Source organism: Pipistrellus hanaki, assembly GCF_964339955.1.
Source record: "Pipistrellus hanaki genome assembly, chromosome: 1".
Taxonomy (NCBI): Eukaryota; Metazoa; Chordata; class Mammalia; order Chiroptera; family Vespertilionidae; genus Pipistrellus; species Pipistrellus hanaki.
Genome location: NC_140503.1, coordinates 124,200,077 through 124,224,475, shown reverse-complemented (window position 1 = coordinate 124,224,475; position 24,399 = coordinate 124,200,077). Strand labels below are relative to the sequence as shown.

General features: G+C 43.3%; 1 protein-coding gene across 1 annotated transcript in view; it reads left to right on the top strand.

Moving 5' to 3' along the window:
* LOC311620869 (uncharacterized protein C10orf67, mitochondrial) overlaps positions 1 to 24,399 on the top strand; it is a gene marked incomplete at both ends in the record, with an annotated part of 148,116 nt that overhangs the window by 14,527 nt on the left and 109,190 nt on the right. The window contains 4 exons of the mRNA XM_084880559.1: positions 6,326 to 6,446; positions 10,485 to 10,628; positions 12,259 to 12,333; positions 13,983 to 14,042. Of these exons, the coding sequence (XP_084736685.1) occupies positions 6,326 to 6,446; positions 10,485 to 10,628; positions 12,259 to 12,333; positions 13,983 to 14,042 (400 nt within the window). The remainder of the gene's footprint in view (positions 1 to 6,325; positions 6,447 to 10,484; positions 10,629 to 12,258; positions 12,334 to 13,982; positions 14,043 to 24,399) is intronic.

The window sequence follows — 24,399 nt, the reverse complement described above, 5'->3', positions numbered from 1 at the left end:
CCTTATTGTCCTCATCCATAGGTGCACAGTTTATGTTCAGTCTCTTCCCACACCTCCCACTACTCTTTTCCCCGAGAATCATCAGTCCACTCCCCTTCCATACCTCTGATTCTATTATATTCAACAGTTAGTATTGTTCATCAGGTTTTTTAATTCCTTTGGTTTTCAGATTTACTTGTTGATAGTTACATATTTGTTGTTCATAATTTTTATCTTTATTTTCTTCCTCTTCCTAAAGAACCCCCTTCAGCAATTCATATAATTCTGGTTTGGCAGTGATGAACTCCTTTAGCTTTTTTTTTATTTGTGAAGCTCTTTATCTGGCCTTTGATTCTGAGTGATAGCTTTGCTGGGTAGAGTATTTTTGGCTGTAGGTTCTTGTTATTCATCACCTTAAATATTTCTTGCCATTCCCGTCTGGCCTGCATGGTTTCTGTTGAGAAATCAGCTGACAATCATATGGGTGCTCCTTTATAGGTAACCTGCTTTTCTCTTTCTGCTTTTAATATTTTCTCTTTGTCTTTTGCTCTTGGAATTTTGATTATGATGTGTCTTGGTGTGATCCTCTTTGGGTTCCTTTTGGTTGGGGTTCTGTGCACTTCCTGGATTTGTAAGTCTATTTCTTTCCCCAGATGGGGGAAGTTTTCTTTCACTATTTCTTTCAATATGTTTTCGGTATCTTGCTCTCTCTCATCTTCTGGGACCCGCATAATTCTGATGTTGGTTTGCTTGAAGTTGTCCCAGAGGTTTCTTATACTATCTTCAACTTTCTGGATTCTCTTATCTTCTTGCTTCTGTGGAGGAGTGTCCTCTGGCTCTTTGTATTCCAAATCTTTGACTTGATTCTTGCGATCTTCCATTCTGTTTTTAGTACTCTGTATAATATTTTTTATTTCAGACAATGTATTCTAGTTGATCCCTTTTCATATCCTCATAGGTCTCATTTATTTTATCGGCCTTTTCTAGGAAATTCTTAAAAAGCCTTATAAGCATGGTTTTGAACTCTATATCCAGCTGCTTTTTGTCCTCCATTTCTTTCATTTGTGATTTGTTTCCTTTTCTCAGCATTTTCGCTGCTTTCCTGAGTTGGTAGGGTGGCTTTGTGTGTTAAGGTGTCCTATATGGTTCAGTGGGTCAGCCTCCCAGTTACCTGAGGAGGACACTCTTGGTGCACCCCTTTGAGGACTGTGTGTACAGCCTTTTGTAGTTAAGTCTTAACTGTTGTTGGTATCACTGGGAGGAATTGACCTCCAGGCCAATTGGCTGTGAGGATCAGTTGTGTCTATGCCGAGAGACAGCCTTATTCAAGAGCCTCTGTGCTCAGCTTGGATGAGGCGGAGTTTCAGGGTGGAGCCTATAGCCTTGGCTTTCTGTCAGCCCCGCCCTATGAGGTTCCTGAGTCTCAGTGTTCCTCAGTGTCCTTTGGTACTCACTGCTTTGGTACTCACTGCAAGCACCTCTGAGAGAAAGGTGCCCTTGAGTTTCACTCACCACCAGACAGTCTAGTCTCTCCCACAATGAGCCCGGAACTGGGATTCAGTGCAGTTGGAAGTGGGGTTCAGTGCAGTCCAGAGCTTTTGTCTACTTCCTGCTAGGGCAATCCAGCGGCACAGTCAACAGTCCATCCTCAGAACGCAATGTGCGTGACTCCGGGGCTCTGCTTTTTGCCGCTCCCAGAGTTTCCACCTTACAGCTTAGAATCCTTCTGTATGAGCCTGGGTCCCCAGGGTCTCGCCCAGAACTGGGGTTCAGTGCAGTCAGAACTGGGGCTCAGCTCAGTCTGGAGCTTTTATCTCCTTCCCGCTAGGGAATGCCAACAAGGCACTCAGCCCCTCCTCTCCGGCTCCGTCCTCTCCCCACGTGTGCACCGTGTCTCCGAACCTTAGGCTTTTACAGCTCCTCTGATTTTCCTTCTGGTATTCTCTTTCCTTCTAGTTGTAGAATTTCCAGTCAGTCAACTTTCCTGTAGTTCTGGATGATGTCCACTTTATATTTTAGTTGTATATTTTGAAATTGTTGTGTGAGGCTGCAGTTAGGCGTTTACCTATGCTGCCATCTTGGTTTCTCTCCTCTCTTTCTGTTGTTGATAATTTTTATTTTTACCTTTTTGTTCTTCTTCCTCTTCTTAAAGAATAGCTTTCAGCATCCTAACTAATAATAGAGTAATATGCAAATTAACCATCACTCTGCTACACTCACAAGCCATAACCACCAGCCAATCAGAGTGAGTTTGCAAATTAACCCAACAAAGGTGGCAGTTAATTTGCATACACAGAGGGAGGGAGGAGTGTAGACTGAAGACAGCATAGAAGGAAGAGAGAGGGAAAGTGGAAAGCAAGGTGGCTGTGGCTGCTGGAGGAAAAGCACTGGCAGCACTTGTGGGGCGGGGTGCGGTGAGGCATGCAGAGGTGGGCATGCAGCTGAGGAGGTGACAGTGGTGGTGGGCAGGTCAGATGGGAGGGGTGAGGCGTGCAGCAGTGGTGGTGGCAGTAGTTCCGGGGCATCAGGGACTGCAGCGGCGGTGGTGGGTGTGGCAGGTCTGGCGTGCCGGGAGAGGTGCACAGCAGTGGTGGCAGCAGTGAACACGGACCTGTCCCACCCCACCCCGCCCAGCCCTGCCGGCCGCAGCGGGAGAGGTTGGGGGACGGAGAGGTGGCAGTGGCGGGAGGGAAGCCTGCTGGAAATTTTGCAAGAATATTTCTGCAGCAGGTCCCTAGATTCATATAATTCTGGTTTGGTGGTGATGAACTCCTTTAGCTTTTTCTTATCTATGAAACTCTTCATCTGACCTTCAACTCTGAATGATAGCTTTGCTCAGTCGAGTAATCTTGGTTGTAGTTTCTTGCTATTCATCACTTTGAATATTTTTTGCCACTCCTGTCTGCCTGCATGGTTTCTGTTGAGAAATCAGCTGACAATTGTATGGGTGCTCCGTTGTAGGTAAGTAACTGTTTTTCTCTTGCTGCTTTTAATATTCTCTCTTTGTCTTTTGCTCTTGGCATTTTAATTATGATGTGTCTTGGTGTGGTCCTCTTTGGATTTCTTTTGTTTGGAGTTCTGTGCACTTCCTGGACTTGTAAGTATATTTCTTTCACCAGGTGGGGAGAAGTTTTCTGTCACTATTTCTTCAAATAAGTTTTCAGTATCTTGCTCTTTCTCTTCTTCTGGGACTCCCATAATTCTGATGTTGGTATGCTTGAAGTTGTCCCAGAGGCTCCTTACACTGTCTTCACATTTTTTTATTCTTTTTTCTTTTTCCTTTTCCAGTTGAGTGTTTTTTGCTTCTTTGTATTCCAAATATTTGACTTGATTCTTGTGATCCTCTCATCTGCTTTTAGGTCTCAGTATAATATTTTTTATTTTAGTCAGTGTATGCTTAATTTCTAGTTGATCGTTTTTCGTATCCTCAAGGGTCTCATTAAATTTATCATCTTTTTCTAGGAAATTCTTGAAAAACCTGTAACTGTGGTTTTGAACTCTATATCCATTCATTTTCTTTCCTCCATTTCCTTAATTTGTGACATGCCTGTTTGTCTCTGCGTTTCAGCTGCTTCCCAGAGTTGATAGAGTAGCTTTGTGTGCTAGATTTCCTAGCAGGGCCCAGTGGCTTAGCCTCCCCAATTACCTGAGGTGGACACTATTGGTGTGCCCTTTTGTGGGCTGTGTGTGCAGTCTTGTTGTAGGTAAGCCTAGATTGTTGTTAGTATCAGTAGGGGGAATTGACCTCCAGGCCAATTGGCTGTGAGGATCACCTGTGTCTCTGCTGGGAGAGCTTCTGTGCTCAGCAGAATCTAAGGCGGAGCAGACAGCCTTGGACATGGGACACAAGACAAATTGTCAAAAATCGGGACTGTCCTGCCAAAAGCGGGACATCTGGTCACCTTAAGAGGCCCCTGTGTCTCAGTGTCCCATGGCAATGGCTGCACACACCTCTGAGAGAAGGCTGCTCTTGAATTTTGCCCACTGATAGACAGTCGAGTTTCTCCCCCAATGAGTCTGAGTATCCAAAATCTCACCCGGAGTTGGATTTCAGTGCAGTCGGGAGGTTTTGTTTTCCTCCCAAACAAGAAAGTTAGCCATGCACTTGCTGCACGCCCTCTCCGCATGCCGCGAGTAAGGCAGCTGTGTATTCAGCCGCCTGCCCTTTTCTCGTGCGGTCTCTGCACCTCTGTCCTCCACAGCTCCTGAGTCTCAGTGTCATTTTCTCTTTCGTTCTAGTTGTAGAATTTTCACTCAGCCAGCTTTCTGGTGATTCTGGACAATGTTCGATTTGTCTTCCAGTTGCAGTTTTGAAATTGTGCGAGGCAGCAGTATAGGTGTTTACCTATGCCGCCATCTTCATTTCTCTGCCTAAATAACACATTTTGAAGGAAAACAAACTGTATTTTTCAAAACAAGACTTTAATGAAACTAGTGTCCGGTTTTTTTGTTTTTGTTTTTTACATTTTTGCAAGTCTTTTCAATATCTGGCTTAAGGAAAGATTGCTTAATTCATCATTCAATCTGCCATGCAGTCACATAACCTATAGTCTGGGAAACTCCACCCATCACTTGTGAGAGAATAAAAGTGGAAGAAGCAAACAAAATCTTAATATTTTTTATGAAAATAATTTTGAACTTATGCATTCTCTGAGTGTATTGGAGCCTCGGGGGACTTTAGACCACAGAACCACTGCCCTAAAGTATTTTCACTTGATATTCCTGTGCATAATTTATAATTACTTCAAGTGGTAGCACACACAAAACAGTAGATGATATACTAAAATGGGGCTTTTAAATCGAAATTGTTATCATTGGAAGTGGAGTTCTTAGAGTGCTGCAAATAAAATACTGTCCTGAGGCTGCCACAACAGGATGGGGTTTCATGTAAAGCTTTACTGATGATGTAAAGTTAAGGGGTTCCCTTCCAAGGTCCTATCTCAGTCCCTCTCACCATGGAGGAAGTCCAACTGTGTCTTTAGCAGGGCTGGAATAAAGGCCACTGCCCATAGTTTCTGCTCCATATTAAAGTCCAGTCCAGTGCAGCATTCTGTGGGTGGGGCCTGCATGGCCCTGGGTCATGTGGCTACATAAGGCCACATGGCTATGGAGGAACAACGGGCGAGCCAATGGAAAGTACAGGTCACAGAGCAAGCAAGAACAAGAACCAACCCAAGAGAGAGGGAATTCTTTGGGGATTTTAACTAGTTTTTATAACTTCTGATGGGGTCTACCCCCTAGCCAATTCATTGTTCCTCAGGCTAGACTAACAAACAAGCCCCTTTGCTGGACCCCTTTCCCCAGTGATCTGCAAGGAGTGGACCAGGGGGTTCCCTGGGGAGTGTGAAGCCACAGCTTCCTGGTGAAGCTGCCCAGATGGCCATGTTTGTAATTCTAGCCTCCCCTTTGCTCTGTTCCTATTATTAATATTAATAAACTAGAAACCCAGTGCATGAAATTCGTGCACAGAGGGGTGGGTCTCCTCAGCCCAGCCTGCACCCTCTCCAATCCTGGGGATTGAGCCTAAACCGGCAGCCAGACATCCCTCTCATAATCCTGGACTGCTGGCTCCTAATCACTCACATGCCTGCCTTCCTGGTTGCCCCTAACTGTCCCCCCACTCCTGCTGGCCTGATCACCCCTCACTGGCTCTGCATTCCAGCCTGATCACCCCTAACTGCCCCCCCCCCGCCAGCCTGGTCACCCCTAACTGCCTTTTGCTGACAGCCAGGTCGCCCCCAACTGCCCCCCTGACATTCAGTTGTTTCTCACTGCCCCCCTGCCAGCCTAATTGCCCCCAACTGCCTCTCCTGCCGGCCTGGTCACCCCTAACTGCCTCCCCCCACTGGCCTGGTCACCTCTTACTGTGCTCACTGTTGGCCTGGTCGCCCCCAACTACCCCCGTCTGCCAGCCTGATCACACCTAACTGCCCCCCCCTGCTGGCCTGGTCACCCCAATGCAGCCTGCTGCTGTTCAGTTGTTTGGTCAACCCGCACTAACCACCCTGCTGGCCTGGTTGTAGACAGCCATCTTGTGAGAGTGTGAGAGTCAATTTGCATATTACCTCTTATTATATAGGATTAGTTAATTACAATTATAACAATATCTCAGAAAATAAAAATTAGTATCAGTGGAGCAAAATGCCACAGTCCAGAGAATTGGATAATCCAGCAGAGTCCTGGTGAAACCTCAAATTTTCAATAGATAATTCAGAGGTTTCTTCACTTTATCAACCCTTTGAATCTTTAAAACATAATGTGATTTATACAAAATATACTCACTAATATATGTTTTAAGCAAATATCTACTACATAAAACAGATTTAATATTCTTTTTTTTTTTCAGACGTAACATATCAGATGATTTGAACATTGGCTTTTTTAGCACAGACCATGCTACTCAGACGGATTACAGTGAAATTTTGCCATTAAAAGAGCTAAGCTCATCTACACAAAAACTAGTGCAGGTAATATGGATTAATTCTAAACTAGTGGGAAGAAGAGTTACATGCCAGTCCTGGGTGACCTGCCAGCCACCCCACCAGATAGAAGCAGCCATGCTCCTTTACCCCTTCTGCCTTGTCCATGTTGGAGACACAGCAGCTGAGTTTGGGAAGAGTGATGAGGGAGAGCTTAAGACTGAATCACACTCTTCTCCTTTAAGACAGGCAGCTGCCAATGACTGTTTAGCTTGGAGTACAGGGAGAAAGAAGCCTTATCTATGAGTGAAGTTGAAGTGGTCATGTTAACTCATAGTGGTCATATTCCAAAAGCTACTTGGAGGCTGTGATTTGGGTGAAGGTAGGACTTTCTGTTCCCAAGGATGAACAAAAAGTCATGGACTTGCCTAAAGTTTTCATTCAGGGACAGGTAACCTAGGAATATATTTAAATGGATGGTGGAAAACAAAAATACATTGTGTTTTGATGATTACATATCGAAATTAGCCATAGCTGGTTTTGCCCAGTGGTAAGAACATCGTTTGTCCCCCCTTCCCTCAGTCACATATCTGGGTTGCAGGTTCAATCCCTGGCCCCATCAGGGCAGGATGCAGCCAATCAATGTTTCTCTTTGTATGTCTCTCCCCTTTTCCCCACTCTCTCTAAAAAAGAAATCAATGGGAAAAAATATCCTCGGGTGAGGATTAACAGTCAAACACCCAAACAACAACAACAACAAAACCCAAATGGAAACTAATCAATATACTGGTTATATATTTAAGTAGTTGGCTAGTGAATTCATAACAAATGTGGTTTTCTAATACAAAAATCACATCGTGAGAATTATACCTTTGAGGTATATTCTGTATGAGAGTAAATTACTAGTGTTACCTATGGGACATGAAGACTTTTGTCCTAGTCTTTTTATTTTTCTGTTAATCCTCACCCAAGGATATTTTTCTTTTTTTTTCTTTTTCTTTTTTTTTTTTTTTTTAATCAATCTTTATTGTTCATATTATTACAAAGGTTCCTCATTTCTTCCCCCCTCCACCAGGCTCCCACCCCACCCTCTGCCCCCTCCCCATCCCCCATTGTCCTCATCCATAGGTGCACAGTTTATGTTCAGTCTCTTCCTCCCTCCCCTTCCCCGATAGTAAATCCCTTTTCAGATAGTAAATCTGTTACTTAGCATTTTCTCATATCAACAATACCTCCACATGCCCAATGATACACTTCACACAAAAGACATTTCCAAATAGGTCAACCAGCCTCCTCCAGGCCCCACCCAAGGCACTCACAGATCAACACCCCAGCGTTATACTAACTCAACACATCCAGATCTAAGCCTTCATCACTTGATTCAGCAGACCCTCAAGTTCCGGCAAAAGTTTCCAGCCATGTCTGAGAGGCAGCCGTGGGCAGGGACAGGTGAGGAGCGAGCTGTTTCAGGCCTGGCTGCTCCGGGCCTGGCCTCTGTTGCTCTGGTTCGTTCCACAACCAGCTGCTCCGGGTCTGGTCACTGCCACTCCCGACCTAGTTGCTCTGGACTTGGCTGTTGCTGCTACAGGCCTGGCCGCACCCGACCCGGCTGCTCTGGGCCCGGTTGCTCCGGTCCCGGCCGCTCCGGGCCTGGCCGCTCCCAGCCTGGCAGCCGCTGCTCCGGGCCTGGCCTCTCCCAGCCTGGCAGCCGCTGCTCCGGGCCAGGCCACACCAGACCCGGCTGCTCCGGGCCTGGCCGCTCCCAGCCTGGCAGCTGTTGCTCTGGGCCTGGCCGATCCCAGCCTGGCAGCCGCTGCTCCAGGCCTGGCCACACCAGACCCGGCTGCTCTGGGCCTGGCTGCTCCCAGCCTGGCAGCTGCTGCTCCGGGCCTGGCCGCTCCCAGCCTGGCAGCCGCTGCTCCTGGCCTGGCCGCACCCGACCCGGCTGCTCTGGGCCTGGCCGCTCCCAGCCTGGCAGCCGCTGCTCCGGGCCTGGCCACACCAGACCCGGCTGCTCCGGGCCTGGCCGCTCCCAGCCTGGCAGCTGTTGCTCTGGGCCTGGCCGCTCCCAGCCCGGCAGCCGCTGCTCCGGGCCTGGCCTCTCCCAGCCTGGCAGCCGCTGCTCCGGGCCAGGCCACACCAGACCCGGCTGCTCCGGGCCTGGCCGCTCCCAGCCTGGCAGCTGTTGCTCTGGGCCTGGCCGATCCCAGCCTGGCAGCCGCTGCTCCAGGCCTGGCCACACCAGACCCGGCTGCTCTGGGCCTGGCTGCTCCCAGCCTGGCAGCTGCTGCTCCGGGCCTGGCCGCTCCCAGCCTGGCAGCCGCTGCTCCTGGCCTGGCCGCACCCGACCCGGCTGCTCTGGGCCTGGCCGCTCCCAGCCTGGCAGCCGCTGCTCCGGGCCTGGCCACACCAGACCCGGCTGCTCCGGGCCTGGCCGCTCCCAGCCTGGCAGCTGTTGCTCTGGGCCTGGCCGCTCCCAGCCCGGCAGCCGCTGCTCCGGGCCTGGCCGCACCAGACCTGGCTGCTCCGCCAAGGATATTTTTCTATTGATTTTTAGAGAGAGTGAAAGGGAAAGACAGAAACATGGAGATACTTTGATTGGTTGCCTCCCACAAATGCCCAGAACAGGACTAGAGCCAGGGATTGAGCCTGCAACTGAGGAAGGACCCCTCAGTCCACAGTTCTATCCACTGAGCTAAACTGGCTAGAGGGGTTCTAGCCTTCTAGCTACATACAAATATTGAAGGAAAGATTTCAATTAAGAGACAAAGTATAGAAAAGCAAGCATGAATTTACTGACCACAGCGAAAATACACTTAAGACAGTGAAAGAAGGAAGGACTATAGGAGAGCCTAGGCTAGGCTGCCTTGGATCACTGGGAAGTCTGAGAAAAGGGCACCTTGGAAACAGGTTTAGTGGGTTAGTGTGGGATGAGCTGCTGCTGCCCATTGCTCCTCTGACTGCAAGTCTTGTGGGGTCCCTTGGAGTTTAGGAGATACATGCCCATGGGGAAAGGAGAGGGGAAGGTTGCCAGAAGCCAATTTCAGCATGTCATAACTGCAAGAGTTTCATTGAATGGTTGCTGGAACTTGGGGACTCAACAAGGGCTGAGTCACATATGTTATTGACTGCTGGGATGGCTAAAGGCATTTCCCCAAACCTGAAAATGATGCATTAAATTGATTGTTTGCTGCCAGACAGCTCAGGGCTTCTTAATCTACATGTTATTGTCTCCTGTTGGCCAAACACCTGAACAGCCACAGGTAATTCTTCCAATCTGACAGTAGATTCTATAGATGAAACCCTACCCTTTAAAGTGTATATCTCCACCTTGCCTTAGAACAAATTGTGTTAATAAAAAGCAAGGGGTCCTGAGACAAGGAGAACTTAGTTTCTTTAGCTAGGCTCCTCTGAACCGCTATGTCTTTCAAAATTATCTTTCCTCTCTGGACTCTTAAGTTACACATAGCCTTTCTACAGATTCCTGAACCCTTCTAGATGTCAAAATAAGAACCCCAGCAGGAGGGGAATGACACAGAGTATTCTCCTGAGAGAGAGCACACTGGGACCTTCATTTTCAGAGATTTGAAAGGCTGTGTTTAGGGGAGGTTCTAGGGGTGGAGCAATGGAACATTCATCAGCTTTATGCTATTGTACCAATAGGAGATTTATTCTCTGAATTTGTTTGTCCTTGGTATGGGTGGCAAATGGCACTTAATTGGATTTCTGTTATTGAGTTTCCCTGAGTAGGGTGATTTGACCCTCTGGTTGGAGAGAAGTATCCTTGGTTTAGGGAAGATAGGATTTACTAGGTGGCTGCAAACTGCTGTTTATCTTAGTTTCCCTATTCCACTTGTCCCAGAATTTCCCTAGTCTCTTATGATAACACTAGGAACTTCTTCTAGTTTATTCCATTAGTTTATATTCCTTTAGCAGATTAATTGGAATTCCCGATATAAGGAGTATTTGACAGATAATCTTAAAATGCAGGACAATCTCCTGACCAGGTCAGATACCTAGGTTATATGCCCAGAACCCGGCATGGTGTCACAATCTCTATGATAATGTATGTTTTTCTATTTTTAGACTATTAGATCTCTTCAGGTAGATTTTGGGTTCCTAAAAGAATTGCTTCAGTTGAAGTTTGAGGACCGGATTAAAGAGGAGTCTTTCAATCTCTTTGCTGTTCTACATGACAGGATTCTAACAGTTGAAAGACATTATCAACAGGTAGTATGTCTCTAATTTTCTTTGTGGGTTTTTGTTGTTGTTGTTTGTTTCATTACCTTTGTTTTGTGTGTAGACTGATCTTGTGCTTAGACACATATGTACTACAAGTTTGAACTTAGCAATTTTTGACAGCAACATAATTTGTATATGTTGTGTCCCATATAACAGCTTCACAGAGCTACATACATGTAGCTTTACCATGTGTTAGGAACTTTTCTAAGCACTCTGTATACAAATTTATTTAATCCTCACATTAATATTATGAAATAGGTATTATTATTATTATTCATTTTTTATAGATGAGGAAACTGAGGCACAGAAATGTTAATTAACTTGCTCATATCACCAGTCTGGATTCCAGGACAGAAAGCTTGATGATTGAGATTTGACTCTTAGCCACAATTTTATATGATCTTGTTTGTGCTTTAATGGCTCGTTTGGAGGTAAAGGCATGGAAACTCTGCTGCTTTGAGGAATTTCTTAAAACCTATGGTCAGATTCATCTGCATACTTATCTATCATTATCAATAGGCATTCCTCTTATTTATCTGTTATAAAACAAAAATTCCATCTCCATCTATTGTTTTGTGGTGTGTTATTTAAATTTTCTGATAATAATTTTATTTACTTTTTAAATTTTTTATCTTTATTGTTGAAATTATTACAGATGTTCTCCTTTATACCCCCTATACCCCCTCCCTCTAACCCCCCAGGCCTTCACTCACTGCTCTCCATTTATTGGTGACCACACCATTCTAAGTTCCATACTAAGCCTTTTCAGCACAAGTCCCTTAACAATCCTAACATGGAAATACTTTTATCCCTGATCTACAAATATGGAAACTGGGCTACCAAGGTGAAGTAACTTGCTTAAGGGCAGATAGATAATAGTAAATGGCACAATGATAGTGAAATCTAAATCTGCCCGATTCTAAACTCTATTGTTGTTTACATTCCATGCTGGAATCAGAGTTGATATCTTTCATTGTTATCCTAAAAAGATCTGTTAAACTATTTGATCAGAAAATAAGTAGTTTATGAGTTAGCGTCTCTAGATTTTATTTTCATGAGTTTTTTATCATTCAAAAAGTAGAAGGAGCAAAAGAGGATATGAATTGATAATATATTTCACTACTTTTAAAAAGTGCTTTTTATTGATTTTTAGAGAGAGAGAGGGAGAGGGATAGAGAGATTAAACATCATGAGGTGAGACACATCATCATTCAGTTGCCTCCAGGGAATAGAGCCTGCATCTTGGCATGTGCCCTGACAGGTAATCAAATCCATGACCTCTTGCTTCCTGGTTCAAGGCTCAACTGCTGACCCACACTGGCTGGGCAGATTTCACTACTTTTAAAAGCAGTTCCAGGAAGATAAGAAAAAGACTTTGATATGTAAAATGAAATAAAATCTTCAAATTATCCAGAGGGACACTATTGCTTTTGGTTAAGTGTAAGTAAAAATGGAATGTGCTGTAAGAGCTATACCATAAGAGAAATAATAATAAAATGAATTTCTCAAGAGATTGTGGTGATTTGAATGATTTTCTACTGAGCTCCTCCCTAGTAGGTGTGAGAGTTGTTTTTGGAAATACATTATGATTCTCCTTGTGCTTATTTCTGGCTTGCAGAATGAAGAATTAATAAGAAAATGCTGCCATCAGCAGTTGGCAGATGCCATAGCTGTAGTCCGAGGAATGTACAAGGTGGGTCTTAGTGCTATCCTGGGCAAGACCAGCTTCATAACCAGCTTTATATCTTGGAAGTGCATAGAATGGGGCTCACTTTGGCTTCCTAGCCTGAATTATGTCAATGTGAAAAAGTTCAAGCCTAGAGATAGTTTTTATAAGGGTTTATTTGAGCAAAATTGATGACATATGCTGGGGAGCAAGATCTAAAATGCTCTGCAGCATAATAGTTTTGCAACTTCATTTGTGCATTTATTGGAGGTGGGGAAAAGCAAGGTGGAGATGAATTGCAGTATAGTTAACGAGTTCATGTGCTTTCTTGAGGGTGATTAAAGTTTACTTGAAAGGAGTGTTAACCAAGATGCATAGAAACAATGGACAGGGCAAAGATAAACACTTAAGGCAAAGATAAACACTTTACTAAAAAGTTATAAAAGCCTGGGTCATGACTACCCCTATGACCTGCCCAGTTAGGAATTTATGATTAGATCACCCTTTGAGGTTACTTTCCATAAAACCTTTTTTGTTGTTCAGTTTTTACCTTTGAAGATCTGTTTTCTCAGTTTTCAGGCCCCTGAAGAGGGATTAGGCCTAAGAGTGTTCATGCTCACATTAAATTTAACTAAACAACACTTTATGGTAGCAGATAAAATTTTTCAGAGACTGGAGAATCCCAACCTGTTATCCAAAGTGCCAGAACAGCTGATGAAGTATGCAGTTGGATTGAAGCAGGTCAGATGGTCTTAAGAGAGAGTTCATCGGTCCATAGTAAATCCCAGTGAACAGTCTCTGACTCTTGATAGACTGACTTTTCTAATGACAAGGACACTGTCTGCAACACTAGTGCTTCACTCCCCTGCGTAATGGAAAAATCATGATCTTCAGTGATTACTCTTTAGGCTTAATAAAGACCTTGTACCTCTTATAATAGTTATTAATCTTTTCTTTCATTTCAATATGATTCTATAAAGAAACATTTATTTACAGCAAAGTGGGCATTTCTCATAGCACAACACATTTGTGTTTAACTATATAATTGCTTGTTATAAATCTCTGTTCTGTGCCAGGCTGTAAGCCCTATGAGGGCCAGATGTTGTCTATCTTATTCACTGCTATGCCCTGCCTCTTAGCAGTGTGCCTGGTACATAATTAGCAATCAGCTCAAAATGGCATATAAGCCTTAATTACCCAATTTGCCCTCTGGTCTCATACTCTTATGGAACTTCCATATGTACATATATAATAAACCTGGCTATTTTCTCTTAAATAACTTAAGAAGAACTGCACAATGTATGTACAGGTGCCTATATTTGTGACAGATGCTGGTCACTCAATAGTCATTTTCCCTCCTCCATTTATTTATTTATTTATTTATTTATTTATTTATTTATTTATAATTCACTTAAATCTTTATTGTTGAAAATAATACAGATGTCCCCCATTTCTCCCCATTGATCCCCCCCTCATCCCCCTTCAGGCCTTCACCACTCTATTCTCTGTGTCCCTGGGTTATGCATATATGCAAACAAGTTCTTTATCCCCCCTCCCCTCTTTCCCTCTGAGATTCTGCACTCTGAATCTCCTTTCTTTTTTTTTTAATTAGCAGAAGCCCTTCTTCCTGTATAAGACAAAATGCTAAATACTTTCTTTCTCAACTTCCTTTTCAGCTATGGTATGCGCATGGTCGAGGTCGCTTTCCCACATCATCTGACCAATGGGACCTGACGGTAAGTTGGCTGTGACATTTGGGAGCAGGTTTTCTCTCATTAAAGGGGACTCATGGGAGGAAATACCTTTCTTTTTTCTTTGCGTGACCTTGTTACATCTCCTTCAGATGCTTGGAATGGATGCATCCAACCTAAAACCAAGGACTGAGACACTCACACCAACAAGCAATTTCTTAAATACATTTGTGGGATAGATTACTTCTTTGGCTGTGCTAAGGATGGCAGAGTGGAAGACTGCTCTGTCAACATTCTCTGAGTCCATGCCCAAATGTGTTTCCAAAGATAGCCTTCACACTGTCTTCCCGCACCTGCTCTTCTGCAATGCTACCTCGCTCCTCTCCCACCAGAGGTGGAGCGTAATTCCCCTCCCCAGAATCCCGCTGGTCCCAGGTGACTTGCCATAAGCACAGAGAGTGGAGAAAGTGATGCTGCCTGACTTCGGAGGCCAGGTTGCAAGAAGCCTTGCAAATGCATCCTTATACCTTCGGAATGTTTGCTCTCTGGGTTCCCCTCTCTGACCCCAGCTGCCATGGTGTGAGAATCTCTAGCTGTCTTGAAGGTCTACATGGGGTACTGGGTGCACAGGCCCAGCTGAGTCCAGCCTTTAAGTCATCCAGTCTCCAACCATTCATTCTTCCCATCCAGACATTATGAATCAGGGAGAAGCCATCTGCGATGCCTGCCCTAATCCCCTGACCCACAGTGTTCATGAACATAATAAATAGCTGCTGTTTAAGCTGATAGGTTTGTGGAAATGTGTTATGCAGCAAAAATAGATAGTTGGAACAGTATCCCTATACTCACACCAACAAGCAATGTCTTAAGTACATTTGTTGGGTAGGTTATTCTCTAATGGTTCTGGCAGAACAGTTACAGCATGGTTTAAGTTTTAGAAAAAGAACTCCAGAATCAGACCATATGGGTTCAAATCCTGGCACTGCACTTAATTGTTATGTGACCTCAGGCAAAGTATTGACTCTCTGCCTCAGTTTCTTTATGTGTCAAATGAGGATCACACAAGTACCTGCCACATAGGCCTGTTCTGAGGATGAAATTAATTGATTTTTGTGAAGCGCTTAAAGAGTGCCTGGCACAGGATATTGCATTATTAGTGCTTGTTGAATAAACACTTTCTCCTATTCATAGTACTCCTTGGTGTTGGTAACTTTTTCTGTCCCTTAATTATCCTATCTTAGTATTTAAGTGTATAGCTTTCTGTCTCTTGACTTCAGATTTCAGATATGATAAAGTGCCCTAAGACATCTGTCATTATTATCAAATTTTATTATGTTGAACCTTATGATATTGACAATTTGGGAGCCAAAAAGGTCAAATGTTAGCAACTTCATAAAAGTGATGACAGCAAGCATACTTATTTTATATCTACTCTTACAGGGAATGAATACAGTGTTTCAACATTATGCATAGTACTTGCTGTAGATACTCTGGCTATTTCTTTTGTTAAGAGACTTTTAAAGAAAATCATGACTGCATTTCTGTTTTATAAAATGTGAGTTTTATGCATCTACTGAGAGGCCATATGATTTTTTAAACCTATTTATAATTAATAATGTGGTGAAATGAATTGGTTTTTTAATGTTAAATCAACCTTTCTTTGTATAAGCCCAATTTGGTCATAATATGCCTATTGTATTAATTTTTAAAATTGATTTTATAGGGAGAGGAAATAAAGGGAGAGGGAGAGAGAGAGAAAAACATCATTTTGGTGTTCCACTTATTTATGCATTCATTGGTTGATAATTGTATGTTCCCTGACTCCAAAACCTTGGTGTATGGGGACAGTGCTATAACTAACTGAACTACCTGGCCAGGCCTTCTCACACACACACACACACACACACACACACACACACACCTTTGTTGTTGAATTTAGTGTGTAATATTTTGCTTAGGATAATTTAAATCTACATTTATCAGTGAGGTCACCTCACCCTCCCCACCCCCACCCCCGCCCCCACTGTCTTTATGGGGTTTGTTGTCAAGGTTGTAGAAGCTTCACAAATGAGTTGGGAATGTTGTTCCTTAGGAGCATTTTGTTCCTTAGGAGCATTTGTGTAAGATTAGAAATATTTCTGCCAGAGAAGCCAGCTGGACCTGGAGAGATTGATTGATTGACATATTTTGGACTTATTCAATTTCCTTAAAGGTTATAAGACTATTTGGGTTTTCTATTCCTTTTGATTTAGATATAGTGAGACATTTGTCCAGGGCCTTGTCTGTTTCATTTAAACTCAAGAATTTGTTGGAATAAAGGCTTAATAATATATGCCTTGTTGCTGTCCTGTATTTTATTTTATTTTATTTTATTTTTAGGTCTTTTTTTTATTTCTTTATTGATTAAGGTGTCACATATTTGTCCTCATCCCCCCTTTCCCATCCCCCACCCCTACCCACTGATGTTCCCATCCCCCTGTTGTCTTTGACCACTGGTTAGGCTCATATGTATGCACACAAGTCCTTTGGCTGATCTCTCCTTTTTATCCCCACCCTCCCTCTGAGGTCCAACAGTCTGATCCATTCCTCCTTGTCTCTGGGTCTGTTCTTGTTCATCAGTCTATTTGTTCATCATTTCCCCTAGATGAGTGAGATCATGTCCTACTGGAAATACATTTATAAGAACCGAAAATGAGACAAGCAATAACGGTTATGCTGAAAGGCAAATGAATCAGTCTGAATGAGTTTCTTTCTGGGCCAACAGTTCTTTTGAGGCCCAATTTCAATGTCAAATGTGTATATGTCAACAATGATAAATGGTGGTAATGTTGGTCCGCCCCTCTCTGGTTTGGTCCTGAGCAACCTATAGTGATGCACAGCTGCTGACTGCTATTATGGCAAGGTGATGTCAGTGTCTTCCATCTCTGGACTGCTTCTCTTCTGTCTTCATGGCTGGGGTAGTCCTGTCAATTCCTCTCTGTTGCCAGAATACACATAGTCTCGGAGTTGTTTTCTGAAAATATACAAACATATTCTTGACCAAAAGTTAATAAAGAAATATTTTCTATAAATTTGACTTGGGATCCTTTTTCATTTTTTGCCCAAATGATTTTCCTCTGGCTTGTTTTGACACCATGTGTATTTTTCATGGGTGTCTTGCTGTTAGCATTATAATTAATTTTCTAAAGTACAAATCTTCTAGATGTAATTTACTTACAGAATATTTTTCCTTACATGATATTCTTCTATGACCTATATTTTAAACCCACTTCATATTTTTATTACTATCTTATCCATTTTCTCTGAGTTTTTAAATATCACTTGTTTTTTATGACTAGGAATTCTATTTGACTCTCTGTGCTTAGTTGTTTATTTTTTGTTTTGTTTTTATGGCTCATATTCTTTGCTCATAATTTCAGTGTGGTTATTTCTACAAACATTTTAAAATATTTTTATTTATATTCTGTGTTTCACAATTTCCATGACTTCCATATTTGAGTGTCTGATAAGTGCTGGCTGTCATTTATGATATGTCTTTTACTTTTGGGTTTCATGATTTTTGTGAACTCATATTTTTGTGGGAATTTCTTGGAGGCCTGGAATAGAAGTGAGTTATAGTTTAGAGAATATTTATATTTGCCTTTGTGAGACTCCTGAATCTGTAACCATTTTAATCTAATCCTCAGCCTGAGGTATTTTAAACCACCTAGAGGTATGAAGTTGAACTGCAAAACTGTGTGGACCATCGTATGCTTATAAAACTCAAGAGATTTTTTTCCTCCCTATATTTGGACCCAAGTTTCCAACAAAGGCAATTTCACTTTCAGTGGAGGAAGAGGGGTACAGCATTCAAAGTGGTTACTCTTAGTTTGTTTTTATCTCTAAGAATAGCCTTTAGGTGTCTCAATCTTACTTAGAACTGACATGCTGAGGAGGACCTGGGTAATTTATCTTCCCTGTGCCTGTAAAGAGGTGTAAACCAAAGTTGAAATTTACCTAGTTTAGCAATGCTCTAGAGCAGTGTTTCCCAAAATGTGGTTCGCGTACCCCCAGGGGTACGGGAAGAGTTTGGTGGGAGCACAAGTTGACCGGAGTTTGGTGGGGATATACACTGCACCGTGCTTAGCTGCACCTAATTCTACATCCTCATGAGTACGAGGGGTACTCAGCATTATGAAAATTATACAAGGGGTCCACATACGTCAAAAGTTTGGGAAACACTGCTCTAGAGTGAAGGCCAGTTTCTGTCAATGTTGTTCATACTTCCCTGGATTTCTACATTCACTTAATTTTGGCCCAAGCATCCCTTACTTTGTCAGCTTCTAGGTGCATTTTACTTATCTTATCCAGAAGTTTTGTTGTTTATAGTTGGAGGGTAAATCAGAGTTCCATTAAATTTTGAACATGCTTTCATAGTCTTTTGCCTTCAATAATTTCTGAGATACTGATATACTTCTAATGTGAACGAAATGTTCTAAAAATGTGGCTTTGATTCTTTATTTATACTTGTAGGAGTAGAAAGTCCTAAAATGATGTGCTTTATAGTCATCAGTTTTTCATACTAATGTGTGCTGGTTAAGTATGCTTAGCCAACAGTATATTGGTTGTGGTTGGTTGGCTTATCTACTTTAAGAATTGGTTTAATGACACAAAAGTGATTATTTGAATCTTTGCTTTGGCTTTTTGGCATGACCTCAGACAACCTTCCTAATCCTGGCCACCCAGTGTGTTAATTAAGGCTTAGTCATAAAAAAGAGCAGAAGAGCATTGAAAAGAATAACCAAAGTGTACATTTTTGGTTAAGATGCACCTTTGGGGTGCAGGCTAGAAAATTTTTATTACTATCTTATCCATTTTTATTACTATCTTATCCAATGGGGGGAAAGGAGGGACGTCTGTAATACTTTCAACAATAAATGTAAGTTTTTTTAAAAAAAGATGTAACTTTTGATTGTGTGAATAAATCTCTGCTGCCCCCTAGAGTCCAGTTAAGGATACAGGTACGCTTACTTTTTCAGCTAGGGAACAAGTGTCTAAATATATTTATTTAATTTTTAAAAAAATATATTTTATTGATTTTGTACAGAGAGGAAGGGAGAGAGATAGAGAGCCAGAAACATCGATGAGAGATAGTCATCGATCAGCTGCCTCTTGCACACCCCCTACTGGGGATATGCTCGCAACCAAGGTACATGCCCTTGACCGGAATCGAACCTGGGTCCCCTCAGTCCCTAAGCCGACGCTCTATCCATTGAGCCAAACCAGTCTTGGCTAATTATATTTATTTAATTTTAAAAGCAATTTCTTGTGTGGTGTTATAATATTTACACTTACAGATAAAAGAAGATATTTGCCTAGAAATGTATTAATTTAGATTCAAATAAGAAAACAGGAAATACTCTAAGTATTTCAAACAAGGATTTAATAAAGGGATTTAAGAATTTATAAAAATCTCTTGGAAAGAAGGAGGAGTAAAAGTCAGGGAGAACGTTGCTAGCTTTCAAATTAGTAACCAATTTTCCAACATCATTTAGTGAATATATTTTCGTTTTTTGTTGATTTATGATGTTTTTCTCATGTTTAAAGATAAGTTGAGTTGGGCATATTAAAACTTTTAAGAGTTTACTAAGCACAAAGCTATCTGAATGTGGCAGTGCCCAGTGGGAAGTGGCTAGGAGTGCTCCACAAATAGGAGCGATGGGAAGGACCTGCATAGAGAAAAGGTGGGAGCAAGTCAAGGGAACTTTGTCAAGAACGTGAGTATTTGCTTTATTTGGAAAAGCCTAGTTGCCTGTTTGTGACTGGTTGCCCTTAGTTTTTTATTTCTTAACTTTAAGGCATTTGCTGTCTTTGGTTTGGTTAGGCTGCTAAGGTACTAGAACCACCTCAGTCTAATGGCCTCCTCATCATATATCAACAATAAGGTCTATCTCCAGGCTATGTGTGCTATTTTGTTGCTCTATGTTAACATTATCTATGCAGTGTTTTGACCCTCCATTGCATTTTTGTATTTAATATTTTCAAAATTATGTTTTTCTATAGAATTATTACATTTTAGTATCTAATAAGTTTTTTTCATTATGTCTCTCAAAAATATCTTTGCTTTAAATATATATATATATATATATATTGATTGATTTCAGATAGGAAGGGAAAAGGAGAGAGAATCATTGATTGACTGCCTCCTGCACAACAACTACTGGATATTGAGTCCACAACCTGAACATGTTCTCTGACCAGGAATCAAATTGTGACCTCCTGGTTCATAGGTCAAAACACAGCCACTGAGCCACACCAGCCTGGCATATCTTTGCTCTTTTATTCTTCCAGATAAAATTTATCTTGTTACTTCTACTTAAAATATCCCTTCCTTGGCATCTTAAAATATATATATATATAAATATATATAAATATGTATATATATAAATATATATAAGTATATATGTATATGTATGTATATATATATATATATATATATATATATATATATATATATATATATATATTTACTAGAGGCCCAGTGCATGAAATTCATGCATGGGGCGGGGGGGAAGGGTGGCCCTCAGCCTGGCCGGCACCCTCTCCAATATGGGACCTCTCGGAGGACAATCGGCAGTCAGACATTCCTCTCACAATCCAGAACTGCTGACTCCTAATCACTCTTCTTCCTGCCTATTGCCTATCTGGTTCTGCCTGCCAGCCTGATTGACCCTAACTGCTCCCTTGCTGGCTTGATTGCCCCTAACCACCTTTGCCTCGGCTCCATACCCGGGACCCGGGATTTCCTCCCTCTGGTCAGCCATAGGTGTCCAAGCCAACTGCAGCCACAAGGGATGGTGGGCAGGTGGCTTCACCTGGGCTGCAGCTGCAAGTGCTGGCTCCCAGGCCATGGGGTGGGAGGCATCTCCACCTCCTAGCCACAGCCAGCCCCAGGTACTGGTGCTTGGGACTGTGGAGTGGGCTGCTTCTCCATATACCGGGCTGTAGCCAGCTGTAGGTGCTGGCACCTGAACTTCAGGTGGGAAGCTTCTCTGTCTTCCCTGGGATGCAGTGTGAGTGACTTCTCTGGCTGGCTTGTGGCCTGGGATCATGGGCAGGCTGCTTCCTCATCCCTCGGTCTGCAGCCAGCCTCAGGCGCTAAGGCCCGGTTTTTCTGTCTTCCCCAGGACCTGGGGTGGGCAGATGTGGGGCGGGAAGCTTCTCCAGCGGCTGCAGCCTGGGATCATGGGGAAGGCAGCTTCTTGGTCTCCCTGGCCACAGCCAGCCTAAGGTGCTGCTCTGCACTTCTCCAACTCCCACAGGCTCCAAGTGGCTGGGGTGCAGAGCCGATGCCTTCTTTTCAGGTTAATTTGCATACTCACTCCTGATTGGATGGTGGGTGTAACATATGGTCAATTTGCATCTTTCTCTTTTATTAGTGTAGATTAACTTCTTAGAGAGAGAGGAAGGCAGATGATGAATATTTGGTGAGCTGAAGGAAATGGGAGGAAGATAAGAAAGTGTCTTATTTGACAGTATAGAGGCATAAAATGCAAGGTCAAGTCAGGCAACTGTAAATGGTTGGGTATGTTTGGAAGACGAGAGGGCTGGAGAAAGTGGTGAGAAGTGACACAGGAAAATGAAGCTAAGGAATTAATATTTTATCTTGAAGACATCAAAAACTTCTAAGCAGCTTTCACAACATGCTCAGTTTACAAACTTGAAAGATAAATATTTGGAGAGGTGATGACACTTGATAAATAACTCCCCGCTTTCCGACCCAGGTCCTGGGCCAGTTGAAAAATAAAATCTCTATATATAAAACAACCTAAGCAATTGAATGGACGACTGAACAGGCTGCTTGGGGCAACCAGGCCCGCAGGGAGGGGAGTTGGGGGCAAACAGGCAGGCAGCGGGGGTTGGGAGGGGGCAGTTAGGGGTGACCAAACCAGTGGGGGAGGCAGTTGGGGGCCACCAGGCTGGCAGAGGGGGCAGTAAGGGGCGGCCAGGCTGGTGGAGGGTTGGCATTTGGGGCAAGTAGGCCAGCAGGGAGGTAACTGGGGGTGACCAGGCCAGCAGGGGGTGCAGTTAGGGGCAAACAGGCAGGCAGGCAGGTGAGCAGTTAGGAGCCAGTGGTCCCAGATTGTGAGAGGAATGTCCAAATGTTGGTTTAGGCCCTATCCACAGGATCAGAATAAAACTAGCCGTCGGAAATCTCCTGAGGGGTCCCAGATTGGAGAGGGGGAAGGCTGGGCTGAGGGGATCCCTCCTCGCCTGGGCACATAGTTCATGCACCAGGCCTCTAATAAAATAAATAAAGATCATCTGTTTTACTGATAAAACAGGCTACCGGTACTCAGTGCCAAACCCCAAAATGGGGCTGACTTTACTCCCATCACAGGCAGCAGTGGCTGGGTAGATCTCCTCCTGCAAGTGCAGGGCGCATACTCCTGCAATGCTTATCCCAAAGAGAAGGGAAAAGAAGGGGATGGCCAGTATGTGACCAACTTCCTTCTTTCAAGATCATAATCAGATAATGGAGTGGAAGATATCACTCCACCTGGAAGAAAAATAGTATTCCTGGATTTTTCTTTTTCTCTTAATTCACTGAATTTAACCATTTAGCCTATGATCAACTATGTGTGTGTCTGAGGGAAAGGAAGCCTGCTTGCACCTTCATGATGTAGCCCCCAAAACCAACCACTTCTCTGGTAATCCTTGGTGCCCCAGAGGGCTCAGCTTGGGGTTAAGAGTATGGTATTGACATTTAACAACTAAGTCACTTTGTATCCAACACAGAATTTACTTCCTAGTTGATTTCTCACCTCATGTCCAGCTATGTTGTCTGATATTATACCAAGAATATTGCCTAGTAGAATGAGATGGTCCAAAATAAGTGTGGTTTGTGGGTTGTTTTTTTTGTTTGTTTGTTTGTTTTGTTTTTTTTCCAATCAGGAGGGATATCTCAGCTGGAGACAAGGAATCGCAGTCCCACTCCAGATCCCCAGCCCAGGGTTCCAGAACTGGGAAGAGAAATATCTGAAACTCTGGGCTGTAAAAACCTGCAGGGATAATGGCTGAGTGACACAGAGGCTGCTGGAGACTCAGGCAGTCCCTCTTAAAGGACCAGCTCCCGCTGAACTCCAGTCAGCACTGGAGGCATTAGGGGAATCAGGGACTTATGAGGAAAAACTGGATTGTCTGACATAGGGGCAGGAACTCAGGGGCGGCTTTCTCCCAGATGCAGGTGCTTGCAGGTGTCTTGTTCCTGTGCTGAAACCTCCTCTGTCCCAGAGCTGACCACAGCCATACCTGAGTTTACATCAGTGTGCCTCATACATATTCCTCCATCCTGGTGATTCCCTGAGACCTCACCCCATCCAACTTTCAGTCCTTCCCAAGCTGCTTGCAGCTGCTTTTCCATATGAATGGCCTCTCCTGACTCAGGTTCCAGACTTTTCTAAAATGTCTTAAACAAGCAGCAGCTGGCATCAGCATGCCATAAACCTATTAATAAGAGTCCCAAGACCCAGCCCTAGATCCAGCCTACCTTGCTTCACAGCTTGGCCTTGCTGGGCACTTCTAAGCCCAATACATATAGCAGCCATCTGCAGATAACTTGGCATCTCCTGACAGGTGACCCCATGCAGTGGCTGACTTTGCATCTCTCTCAGGAGGCCCCAGAGCCAGTGCACCTGGTAGACAGTTTCAGAACATACCAGATTACAACTTTGCACATTCACAAGTGACACTCTCAAGGGGAAGATTCAGTGAGCACCAAAGCCCCACTGAAGCAAGTCCTACTCTATAGGGGTATCTCCTGCACAGCCACTCTTCCAATGTATTCACAGCTGGTCCTCACAGCCAATTGGCCTGTAGGTCAACTCCTCCCAGTGGAACCAACAGCAATCAAAGCTCAACTATAACAAGATGATGCACATAGCCTACACAGGAGTGCACCTAGAGTGCCCAGATCAGGTGACTGGGAAGGCTGAGCCCCTGGGCCCTACTATATAAGGCCACTCTACTAATTCCAGGAGACATAACAGCTCTACATAATATATGGGAACAAACACAGGGAAGCAGCAAAAATGCAGAGACAAAGAAACATGTCACAAATGAAAGAACAGAAGAAATCTCCAGAAAGAGAGATAAATGAAATGGAAGCAAGCAAGCTACTGGATACAGAGTTCAAAACAATGGTTATAAGAATGCTTAAGGAACTTAATAAGAGCTCCAAGGGACTCAAAGTGAGCTTCAAGGGACTTTGTGAGACTTTAAAGGATCTTAGAATTTCAAAGACATAAAAAAGGACCAGTCAGAAATTAAGTATAAACTAACTGAAATAAATAATATTTTACAGAGATTCAACAGTACAGTAGAGGATTCCAAGAATTAAATCAACAATATAGAATATGAGGAA